Source organism: Hemiscyllium ocellatum, chromosome 7, assembly GCF_020745735.1.
Source record: "Hemiscyllium ocellatum isolate sHemOce1 chromosome 7, sHemOce1.pat.X.cur, whole genome shotgun sequence".
NCBI classification, from domain to species: Eukaryota; Metazoa; Chordata; class Chondrichthyes; order Orectolobiformes; family Hemiscylliidae; genus Hemiscyllium; species Hemiscyllium ocellatum.
Window position 1 is genome coordinate 54,722,608 of NC_083407.1, and position 13,200 is coordinate 54,735,807.

General features: G+C 39.0%; 1 protein-coding gene across 3 annotated transcripts in view; it reads left to right on the forward strand.

Moving 5' to 3' along the window:
* The window catches only part of wdsub1 (WD repeat, sterile alpha motif and U-box domain containing 1), a 45,958-nt gene that overhangs the window by 23,256 nt on the left and 9,502 nt on the right, over positions 1–13,200 (forward strand). For 2 of the 3 annotated variants that reach the window (XM_060827219.1, XM_060827221.1), the window contains exons 5-7: positions 2,322–2,415; positions 3,645–3,678; positions 5,742–5,782. In XM_060827219.1, coding sequence (XP_060683202.1) covers positions 2,322–2,415; positions 3,645–3,678; positions 5,742–5,782 — 169 coding nt within the window. The remainder of the gene's footprint in view (positions 1–2,321; positions 2,416–3,644; positions 3,679–5,741; positions 5,783–13,200) is intronic. The other variant, XM_060827222.1, reaches the window with a different exon arrangement.

Genomic DNA, 13,200 nt, shown 5'->3' on the forward strand with positions numbered 1-13,200 from the left:
CAGTTTCTGCTGAATTAAGCAGCAGCGGGACTGAATGAGGAACAAAAACTGTGCAAGGATAATCCAGTACAACAGGGGTAGCCTTTTCTACCATTACAGCGGCAGCTGCCACAGCTTGTAAACAGTTTGGCATTTCCCTTGCAACAAGTGGTAACTGTACAGAATAAAAGGCTACAGGATACCTAAGATCCCCATGCATTTGTTTTAGTGCTGGATGCATATCCCTCCTTTTTGTTAACATACAGCTGAAAAGGCTGCATGTAATCAGGGATGTCCAGAACAGGCGCTGAAGTTCCTTAAAGTTAAGTTCCTTAAAGGCTTGTGCCATTTATGGTGTCCAGTTCACCTGGGTTGACTGGTTCGGCGAGGACGAGTAGCAACGAAAGCAACAATTCCGTCTATAAGAGGGTCTGGGTCCAGGGTGGGGATGGGAATTTTAGGATACTGAGGGGTATAAGATGGTGCGGCCCCAGAAGATGGAAGTTAGTCTGATGGCACCTGAACTGAAAATGTGTTGCTGGTTAAAGCACAGCAGGTTAGGCAGCATCCAAGGAACAGGAAATTCGACGTTTTGGGCCAGAGCCCTTCATCAGGAATCCTCTATATTGGGGAGACAGGCCGCCTGCTTGCAGAACGCTTCAGGGAACTCGGAACTGACTGATGGCACCTGAAGGCGATCTTTACTTTTCGGGGGCTGAAGGCTTTTTGCTGCTACTTTAAATTTATCTAAACACTGGAGAATGTAATTAGTATCCCAAGAGGGGTCGCCATACCACCCTCAATGTTTGTCCTTCAGTAATCAGTCTTTTCCAATTTAAAGGCACCTCCATAAGGCCAGTTGCCATGGCACCACCCATATAGGCTGGAACTGAAAGGAATAACATACCTACTGTCACCTGTCTCCTTCCAAACAATATCGGAAATACTTTGTTGGTTTTAAAATATTTCCCATCAAAAAGATGAAAACCTGTCAGTGAGAGAACATTAATAAAAATTAGGGTAATATATTCATAGAACAATCTGTTGATTGTGAAACATTGAAGTCTCCTCCATTATGGCAGTAGAATGATGCATTTAAATGATGAGCTAGATATGTGCAAGGCAGAAAGGAGTAGATGGTTATGTTGATATGTGTGAATATGTTTTGGAGAAGGCTAAACACCTATTGTTGTGACATGAATCAGACAGCCGAACCAAATCAGCCTTTTTACCTCTATTCACAACACAGTAAAATCGAAACTTTCAAACACCCTCAAAATTGAAAATAATAGTTTCTTATCCGACTTTTTGAATAACCAATTCTCGACGTCAGTTTGTAGCTTTAACAATAGACTTAGCTATTTATTAACAGTATAATAACTGTAGTGAAGCAAAATTAAAAACAAATTAATTGGTCTATGTTAAAACCTAAGAATCTTTATTTTCAGCCCTTTCATACAAAAGGCAGATAAATAAATATTTAAGGATAAAGGAATTAACAAAACTCGCCTTAAGTGGTTTTCACAGAATGTTATTCTGCAGGCATAGATAGCGGCTTCTTGGTGGATTTTCCGAAGATGTCAACCAAAATCACCTTTTCATTTTACTCACATAAAAACAGCAATACACATAACTTAGTTTCCTATTTCTGAACTTCCAAGAACTGATCAGGGAGGTTAGGTAAGGAGCTTTCAAATCTTCATGCCGCAGCATCAACAGCCAGATTCCTTTGCTCACAGAAAATAAAGTCCAAAATCAAATTCAAACTCACCATTCCCTAATAGATTGAATGTCTCTTCGATGAGATCTCCGTTACCATACAACATCTACCATCTGCTTGAGCAAAAAAATCATTTCTAGCCTTGCTAGAACCAATTCTCAAATACTGACCTCATTATTTGCCAACTTCTGATATTTCTTTAAACATAATGCTCTTTTCTAGTGATGAGGCATCTACAGAAACTTTTGATCAGGAGCCGGTCAGCAATTAACTTCCAAGATTTGCCCCATGAATAAGCAAAAACTTCGTTGGTCTGCTTTCCTTTTAACACAAGCTGTTACCCACAGTCCAAAAGTCATCTTTAACTCTGAGTTCCCTATTTACAGCTCCAAACCAAAATTTATTTGCAAAGAAAAAGAAAATCACCAAGGGCTCTAACACAATATAGACCAGTTGGATTCAATGATCTCAATCTATGTTGTAAATTGTGTGTAATATTGACCATCAATTCTGTTGAGTAATCTTAATTTAGTTGAGAAAGAAGTATTAGAATGATCATAATCCATTGGAATGTTTTCTGCATTGCGACCTTCCACATTTTCAATCCTTTTTATGCTTGTAGACTGTGACCTCAGAATGAAATGCTCATTAAACCGGCACACAGCTCCTGTTTTGTCATGCTGTTTTTCACCAGATGGGCAGATCTTAGTTTCTGGGTAAGTACAGATTTATTCCTGATACCTGCGAATTCTCGTATTCTGAAATTGTATTTTCATTGAAATGGTTGTACTTGCCCCAGTTTTTATTATTTTAAAATTCAGGAGTTGCATACCTGTTAAGTCTTGACAAAATTTGAGAAATGAAATTGGCAGTTAGGTTCCTCAGATTTTTGAAGTATTTTTCAAATAAGCGCCACTTATGTTAAATTTAGGTTGTTACATGTATGCTCTGCATCCTTGTAAATAAGTTGGCTGTTTCTCATCAGCAACATCTGTCCCATTTCACTCATCATATACTACCTCAATTGAATCCAAAGTCAAATAGCTCAACCACTTATTTATTGGCACCTCTGAAATGTTTCATTGCTGTTCCCACATATTGCAGACGATTATACCAATCCTGCAGAACGTAACAATGAAATTGACTCATAATCTCCTGATTTATTCTCTGTCCCACTATTTAGCTATTGTCCTCCCACTACCAGTGGTTTTCTTACCTCCATCCATATGGATTCTGCGTCTTCTAATTTTGCACAATTTATTGCTATCACACTTATTCCACCCCATACTGACAATTCTGCTCCAACCTCCCTTTCTTTCCTGTCTGTCCTTTCAAAAGGACACATATACATGAACACTTAGTTCCCAGCGTTCGTCTTGTAACCAACTCTCCCTAATGGCTATCAGATCATAACCCATATTTGTGCTACTGATTCAGTTGTATTCTGAATATTATGCATATTCAAGTAAAGAGCCATGCATTTTTCTTACTTAGTACTTTTTTCCTCTTTTGATCCCATTTAGAGTTGTTTTTTAATGCTTGCATACTAAGTCCCACTCTAGTTTTTGTATCCAAATAGCTGCCTTGTATTGGTGTTACATCCTCCTGCTTTGTAAGTTTTAAAGTCCTTTTATTTATTCATCTATCAAATCCATTCTTGAATGTCAGTGTCTTAGCTATTAACCCTAAGAGTAAATTCTGTGAACACTCATAAATTTTTGTTAAAAGTTTTGTTAAAATTTAAGTATTGAGCATGTTTTGTTTTGCCAGTGTTCCTTTCAAAAGGGACTGGTTAAATGAGAACAATATCTCATTTATGGAACAATGCAATTCGTGAAATAAACACAGATAATCATTGAAACTATTTATTTTATAGAAATGACAATTAGTACAGTGATTTTTTTCAAACTGGTTTTTAGTTCAAAACTTCTTTTCCTCTTTAAAGGTCTGTTGACAAATCTATAATCATTTGGAATTCGGTAAGTCTACCTAAATGGTGCTTTAGGCAAATTGAAAATGTCACAATGGAGTATTCAAAACTGTGCAACCTTCTAAAAGAACGTATGATTTTCATTTCAAACAATGGCGATTTGAAATTAATGTCAGTCTTATACCATTAATAGGAGGTGATGGCCTAGTGGATTTATCCCTGGAGTGTTAATCCAGACAGCGAGGTGATGTTAGGGAGACCAGGGTTCAAATCTCACCAAGGCAGATGGTGGAATTTGAATTCAATAAAAATCTGAAATTCACAGCTTAATGATGACCATTGGTGATTGTCAGAAAAACCCATCTAGTTCATTAATGCCTTTTAGGGAAGGTTGTAATCCTTACCTACTCTGATGTACACATTACTGCAGACTCTCAGCAATGTAGTTGACTCTTAATTGCCATCTAGGCAAGTAGGGATAGGCAATTAATGCTGGCCTAGCCAGTGACACCCTCATCTTTTAATTCCAGTCTGATAGCTAATTAGGTTTGCTTTATTTGACCCTGGCTGTATAATATTTCTACGCAATGCAATATTCATGACAACTGAATTGTGCAGTTTTATTTTTTGACTTATGGCGAATTCTTACAGATTGGAGTGTAGCTACTGTAACCCCTCTATTTAAAAAGGGAGACTGAGAAAACTGTGAATTATAGTTGCCTTGATGGTAGTGGGGAAATGCTAGAGTCCTTCGTAAAAGGCCTAAAAGCTGAGTGTTTGGATCAGATAGTCATCATATATTTATGAAAGCAAAATCATGTTTAACAAATATAATGGAATTCTTCAAAGGAATAACTAGTGGAGTTGATGATGGGGAGCCAATGGATATGGTTTATTTGAACTTTCAGAAGGTTTTTGACAAAGTTCCATGTAAGAGATAAGTGCAAAATTAGAACGCATTGGATTTTGGGCTAGTATTTTGAGATGGATAGAAAACTGGTTAGTAGACAAGAAACAAAGAGTACAAATAAATGGATAATTTTCCAAATGTCAGGCAGTGACAAGATGGGTCCTGCAGGGATTAGTGTTAGGACTTGAGCTAATGTCAGAATATATTAATGATTTGAATGAAGGGATTAAATGGTAATATCTCCAAATAAACAGACAACACAAAGCTGGGCGGGAGAGTGAACGTGAGAAGGATGCAGAGATGCTTCTTGTGATTTGGACATGTTGAAAAAGTGCACAGATGCAGTATAATGTGGATAAATGTGAGGCTGTCCTTTGAGAATAAAAATGACATTGGGAGCAAAAACCAGAAGTCAGATTATTTTCTGGCTATAAATTGAGAGGCAATGAGACATAGATATCCTCGTACATCAGTCAGTGAAAGTAAATATGTAGGTACAACAAGCAATGAAGAAGGCAAATGAGTACAGGAACATTAAAGTCCTGCTGCAGTTATTTAGAGCTTTGTTGAGACAACATTTGGAATATTGTGTGTAGTTTTGGTCTCCTTATCTGAGGAAGGATATTTTGGCTGTGGAGAGAGTGCAGTAAAGGTTTACCGGACTGATTTATGGAGGGGGGGGTGGAGAGGATGACTCAGTTATGATTATGTTTGCTGGAGTTCAAAAGAATGAAGAGGGGAGGGAAATGTCATATATAAATATACAAAATTTAACAGGACTAGATAGGGTATGTATAGGAAAGATGTTCTGGACAATGGGACAAATCTAGAACTGGGGTCTCTGTCTAAGAATACAAAGTAAACCATTTAGGATTGAGATGAAGAGGAGTTTCTTCACCCAGAGAGCAGTGAGCCTGCGGAATTGCTACCACAGAAAACAATCAATTTTTTAAAAAAGGAATTAGATGTAACACTTGTGGTTAAGGAATCAAAAATAAAAATGGTGAAATGGCAGGAACTGGCTTTTGAGTCAGATGATCAGCCATGCTTATGATGAATGGTGGAGCAGTCTTGAAAGGCCAAATGGCAGCCGCCTCATTTTCTATGTTTCTATGATACGTTTTATTTATATGATTGTATAATTCTTTTAAAAATTCAGCTATGAATTTGTTCAATTTCATTGTTGTTTTTTTATTATGTAGAACAGTGGAGCACCGCTTTATACACTGACACAGCATGAACGGTATGTAATTAACATTTAAAATCCTGGGTCTCTTGCCCATCAGTCAGGAGGACTCTTCATTGTCCAATCCAGTTAAACTCAATTGCACTCTGGTAATACTTCACAAGTTTAGTAAAGTTTTACAGTTACATAAAATTGTAAACATAGATGTAGAGCTTTTCCGTCCTGTCCGTGGTTATGATGGACATTCTGATTAACTATACAATAATTAATCAAGTTAATGTCCTGTGGAGAAGAGAATATGTAACTCTTGTTTTGCCTGATCACTGGTCCACAGTACAAGTTCTATAAAATTTTCCCCCAAGGCACACTGTTTGATTACAGACAGTATGTCTTTGTTCCTGATGGCTTGTGTAAATATGCAGTAGCAACTGCAGTCGTCTTAACTATAACCAGCAACAATTTACCTTCAAGTGGATAAGCCAGTTACATTCACTAGTCCTGATGCAACTATCGCTATGACGACTCCTTTATATTTGTGAATCAGGCATGAGTTGTCATGTGTTCTTGGTGACCAGAAATGCATGCTAGACTGGTTTCAGTTTTCTGATTGTGCACCAAACATTTGCATTAGGTATATTTTCTCAAGTATTTAGTTTACCTATGACCTTTGCAGAAGATGAAAGTCAGGGATCTACTATTTGAAGACTTTCACAAAGTATTTGTGATTTCTCATCAACCTTGAAGTTTGGAAAGTTGAATGGAGTTAAAGTTGCATTGTTGATTGTTAAGCACATGGATCCGAAAGGCTCATTTAGTCTCGTGACGGTGAGACCTGTTATTAAGTTTTGCTGGATGGAGGTACTTAGCCTTTCCTCCAGTTGTTGGATTTTTGTCATATCACAGAGAATGTATTTGAGAGTGATTTTATAACAGCATGAGCGGCCAAATTGTTGGCCAGTTGAGGAAGTTGGTGATACACTGTGTTGCGGTCCTCATTTGATCATCAAGAAATTGAATATGGTTATATTTGGGCCATGTCAGTATGCAGGATTTGACTATGGAGAATACTTATACAATCAATCGTTTTTAAAGTACTGATGATATCCTTGAGCATACTATTGTCCAGTAAAAAATGAGGTCTGCAGATGCTGGAGATCACAGCTGCAAATGTGTTGCTGGTCAAAGCACAGCAGGCCAGGCAGCATCTCAGGAATAGAGAATTCCTGATGAAGGGCTTATGCTCGAAACGTCGAATTCTCTATTCCTGAGATGCTGCCTGGCCTGCTGTGCTTTGACCAGCAACACATTTGCATACTATTGTCCAGCATACATATGATTAGGGACAGGGCGGGTAGGCCATTCAGCTGAGGCTGTGCTACCGTTCACTAAGACCTCAAAGATCGGTGGCTGAGCAAGTAGTGAGGATGACATGCAGAGCCTGCTGAGGCATATAGACAGATTAAGTAAGCAATAGATGGACAATAATGTAAAGATATGCACTTTGGCAGAAAGAATGGAAATGTAAAGGAGTCAGTCAGATGACCCCTTGAGCCTGCTCCACCATTCAAAATGATCATGGCTAATCATTAAGCTCAATACCCTAATATCATCCTTTCTTAATATCTTTGATTCATTTAACCATAAGAGCTATATCCATCTCTTTCTTGAAAACACAGTGTTTGGACTAAACTACTTTGTGGTAGTGAATTCCATGGGCTCATCGCTCTCTAGGTGAAGAAGTTCCTAGTGTGAGTCCTAAAAGGTTTACCCTTTATTTTTAAACAATGAGCTCTGGTTCTGAACTCACCCATCATCTGGAACATCCTTCCTGCATCTAACCTGTTTGGTCTCACTCAAATTTTATAGGTTTGTATGTTTTTAAACTCCATCTCTCCAGTGATGAGGGACAATATTCCATTTGCCTTCTTAATTACCTGCAAACTTTTTGTAATTCATGCACAAGGACATGCAGGTATCTCTGCACAGCGGCATGCTGCAGTTTTTCACTATTTAAATAGCCCATTTTGCTGTTGTTCCTACCAAAATGGATGACCTCACCATTACCAACATTGTACTCATCTGCCAGACCTTGCCTATTGACTTAACCCATTTATGTCCCTCTGGACATTTTGCCCTACCACTCATTTTAGTGTCATCTGCAAATTTTGACACATTATATAGGAACTGGGGACCAAGTGTAAATTGTGAACAATTGCAGTCCCAACACTGATCCCTGATGTACACCACTAGCCACTGATTGCCAACCAGAAAACACCTATTGTATACCCACTTTTGCTTTGTGTTATCCATGCTAATCCTTTACCTGTAACACTGCACACTTTTATGTAAAAGCCTTTTGGAAATCCAGATACACCAAATCCTCCAGTAACCTGTTGTCTACTGCACTCGTAATGTCCTCAAAAATTCCAGTAAATTAGTTAAACGTGACCTGTCTTTCATGAATTTATGCTGAGTCTGCCAGATAGGACAATTTCTATCCAGATGTCTGATTATTTCTTTCTTAAAGATAGATTCAAGCATTATCCCCACTACAGAAGTTAAGCTAACAGGCTATAGTTACCCATCTTTGGTCTAATCCTTTTTTTAAACAGCGGCATCACATTTGCTATTTTCCAATCTGACGGGACTGCCTCAGAGTCCAGCAAGTTTTGTAAATTACCATGAGTGCATTTACTCTTGCTGTTACCATTTTGTTTTTGTATTCTGGGATGCATTCCATCAGGGCCAGGAGACCTGTCTACTTGTAGCCCCATTAGCTGGCCCAACATTGCCTCTTTACTGATAACAATTGTTTGTAGGTCCTCACCTGCCAAAGCCTCATTATCAATTTTTGGCGTGTTACTGGTGTCTTTCACTGTGAAGATCAACACACAATACCTCTTCAACACCTCCTGCAATTTCCCCATTTCCCATTATTAAATTTGACTTCTCATGAATTTGTAGAAACTATCTGTTCTTATATTCTGAGCTAGTTTACTCTCAACCTATCTTTGCTTTCTTTATAGCTCTTTTTATGGCTTTCTGATGATCTTTAAAGATTTCCCAATCCTCTGGTTTCCCAGTAATCTTTTCCATTTTGTATGCATTTATTTCCTTTTGTTATCATTTCTAAATTCTCATCTCTTTCTTCTAAACTCCACACACTACCTTTGTCCATAACAACACTTGTCTCAGGAATGAGTCAAATGAACTGCTTCAAATGTAATTGTATCCTATTGAACAAGGAGACCAAAACTGTACACCATACTCTAGATGTCGACTCGAACAATTGAAACAAACATCCTACTCCTTTGCTCTGAAGGATCACTGGACCTGAAATGTTAAATCTGTTTTCTCTCCAGAAATGCTGCGAGACCTGCTGAGATTTTCCAGCAATTTCTGGTTTTGATCCTACTTTTTTGTTCCGTTCCACTTGAAATAAGCCCATGTGCCAGATTACCCCGATTGCTGTATTGCATGAATTATGCAAAATATCTTCATTTAAATAATATGCTTTTCTACTCTTTCTGCCAAACTAGACAATTCCCATCTCCCCCTATGATCCCAAAAACTATCAACGTCATGGAAATTACCATTGACCAGAAACTGAACTGGATCAGCTGTATAAATTCTGTGATTACAAGAGCATGTCAGAGACTAGGAATCCTGCAGCACGTAATTTATTTCCTGCATTGAGTGCATCTCCAACAAAACACTACAAGAGGCACTGCAGAAATCCTCCAAGGGTTCTTAGACAGTATCTCAAACTCATGATTGTTATCCTTTAGAAGGTTAAGAATGGCAGATACTTGGGAACACTACCACCTGCAAGTTCCCCTCCAAGCCACTCATTATTGCCACCATTCCTTCAGTGTAGCTAGGTTAACAGCATTGTGGATGTACCTACGCTAAATGGAATAGTGGGTTCAGGAAGTCAGCTCACCACTTTTAAAGGCCTTCAAAGGATGGGTGAAAATTGCTGGCCCAGCCAGTGAAGTCCATATCCCCTGAATGCAAAAAAAAGGCCAAATTTTTGTCCACTCTCTTTCACTATAATGTTTCACAGACTATTTATATCCTTTTTACAACTTACTTTCCTAACTACTTTGGATCATCAGCAAATATAGCGACCATATATTCTGTCCCTTTGTGTAAGTAATTGAAGCAGAATATAGGTGAGGTCCAGCACTGATTCTTGTGGTACTCCATTCTTCATCTTATCAATCTATAATGACTAATTTATGCCTACTTTTTTTACTAGTAACTAATGAATCCTCATGCAAATATGTTTTAACCCCTCCCCATAACATGGGCTCTTATTTTGTGTAGGAACTTGATATCTTGCCTTCTGACAATCTAATGCACTGCACCCACAGGTTCCCCTTTATCCACATTGCTTGTTACTAGTGATTGCATTGAGATCAGTGGCAGTATGTGTGACTGACGTTGATCTTGCAAGATTCTGTATCAGTCCCTTCATCCCGTAGGGATGATTCTCAATTCCACAAAAGCTGCGCTTGGATTTAGTCATTGACATGTACAGCACGGTCTTTTGTCCAACATGTTCATGCAGAGCAGATATCCTAAATTAATCTAGTCCCATTTGTTCAGCACTTGGCCCATATGCTTCTGAACCCTTCCTATTCATATAGCTACCCAGATGCTTTTAAATGTTCTAATTGGACCAGCCTCCACCATTTCCATTGGCAGTTCATTCCAAAAACGCACCACCCTCTGCGGGAACAAGTTGCCCCTTAGGTCTCTGAAATTTTTCCCCCCTCATCCTAAACCCGCACCCTCTAATTCTGGACTTCCGCATTCAAGGGCAAAGACCTAGTCTATTTACCCTACCCTCATGATTGTGTAAACCTCTCCAAGGTCACCCGTCAGCCTCTTGACGGTCCAGGGAAAACAGCCCAGCCAATTCAGCCTGCACCAGCTCCTGAGCCACGCAGTCATTTGCTCTATCCTCCTGTTCCTACTCTCAGTAGCTCAGCACCACAAGTAATCCAGGTATTACCACCCTCGAGGACCTCCTTTTCAAACTCCTGCCTAACTTCCTATATTCTCCCTTCAGGATCTCATCCTTTTCCCTTCCTATGTCGTTAGTTCCAATATATACAATGACCTCCTGCTGACCCCACTCTCTTGAAAATATTCTGTACTCCCTCTGAGATATCCTTGATCCTGGAACCAGGGAGGCAACACGCCATTCTGATTTCTCACTGTTGGTCGCAGAAATGTTCGTTTGTGCCTCTGACTAGAGAGTCCCCTATCACAATTGATCATTTGGAACCTCTTGTTACATTAGAGCCAGTCTTATTGCTAGAAAGTTGGCTGTGTGCGTGACATTCCCTTGAGAGTTCACCACCCCCTATATTTTCCAGAACAGCATAGTTATTTGAGATGGGGATAGCCACAGGAGACTCCTGCACTACCTGTCTCCCTCTTCTACCTTTCCTGGAGGTAATTCATCTACCTGACTATATCAGTGGTTTTTCTCCCTTCCTGTAATTGTCATCCATCACACCTTCCAGATCCTGTAAATTCCTCATTGCCTCTAACTGCCATTCCAACCGATTTGATAGGAATCGCAACCAAACACACTTCTTACAGACATCAGTACCGTGGAAACTCTCCCTAATCTCCCACATCCAACAGGACAAGCAGATTACTCTACTAAAGGCCATCTTTGCACCTTAACAGTCTACAGGCCCAGAAAATAGCACCATCTTACTGCTCTAAAAAACGCTGCTCCAGGCTAACTTAGTACCTGTGTTTTATATTTTTAATCAAGAGATAGGTCTCCATAAAACATATAATAAAAAAACCCCACTCTACTCACTATTACAGATTTACAACAAGGTTACACTTAAAAATTATGCACAGCTTATCCTGTGCTGTGAGCTTTTCCACACAGGTTTCTCCAAGGTCAGCTGTGAATTTGCTGTTTGTTAATCTATTTTAGATGCATTCCAATGTCCAGAAATACTTGAACTCAAACAGCAACGGTAGTAGCTGTGGAGATTCACTGCTGTCAGACAGCAGTATAGGTTTCTTTTTTGACCATGTGGTCTCTGCTTTTATCTTTCTTTCACCTTTTTCTTTTGAATCCAGTCTCAATGCATACCAGAGGGCTAAAAATTGAATATAGTAACTGTAATTAGATCAGAATTCCACTTACTTGAGAACAATGACTCAACAAAAGGAATGATTCTATAGAAGATATATTCCAGAATGTTATAGGCCATATTGCTTCCAGAGTCATTGTTTGGCTTAGTAGGTATGGCTATCTGTAATATTGATAATTTTCTAGTAGAGTTCCTTGGATCCAGAAAGAGCATTTCTGGGGACTTTCTCCTGTGACCCACTGAATGGCTTCCTTTATTTAACCTACCTTCATTACAGTCAAATCTTGTAGAACAATTGAGACCACTGCTTGTTAGGTTTATTCATAGGTCTCTTGGCATTTTCAAGTTTTTCTTCTATGCTATTTACTATTTTAGGGACGAAGCAGTTGGTTTGGACTAAAAGATGTAATCGTTTCTCAGATTAGCAGCTTTAGGGTGTTTTCTTAGGATCCAGATGTTCTGTAGAACAAATCCACACTTTACATCTGGCTGAGTTTTGAGGCCCTATCAGGGCCTTTGTAGTCTGTGAGCTAGCCACCTTAATGTACATCTGGATTAGGTACTGGATCCCTTCATCTAGCAGGGTATAGATTTCCACAGAAGCCCTGAAAATGCTCTATTTGGCAATGGCAATAGGGAGTCTACTTAACTCGCTACAGATCAGTCCTTTTATAGTGCTTTGGTATAGGAATTTAGATTTCATATCACTGGAATTGTCTATGTTGAGTTTGGGAAGTTAGGGAATATTTTGCAGGATGAATGATGCTCGCTTCCACATTGATGTTTGGGAACAACGGTGAAATGCAAGGTGATTATCATGTTTCCAGCAACCAATGGAAAAATAGCTCAGGCTTTAGAATCAGGCATCACTTGCACGTTATCAGATATCCGGGCTGTGAGATCTTTGCCAATTTAGTTTGCATCATACATCCCATGTGGTGTGACAACTGTAATAGATACTAAATCTTTGGGCCAAAATTGGTCTGCTTGGGAGAGCAAGTTTCAGTCAATTTGTATTAATTGTTTTATACATAATCTTGGTTCTGGGCACCAGCAGATGTGGGGCCTTCTCTGAGATATTTTCACTGGCAAACTGGGTCAATCATGGTTTCAGATCGTTCGTTGTGTGAAACCAGCAGATTTTACACTTGGCAGAGAGATTGACATTTTATTCTTGCATAACTGGTTTTAAGAAGCTTTTGAAGTAGTGATTTCAGTTTTTCAGAATCTTCTCACGACCACCATTACAGTATGATGTGCTTAAGGAAATCATTCTCTCAGACCTTTCACATAGTAACTAGAGTCTCAAAGGTAGCAGGAAAATACTTTTTCTTTGGTAATATT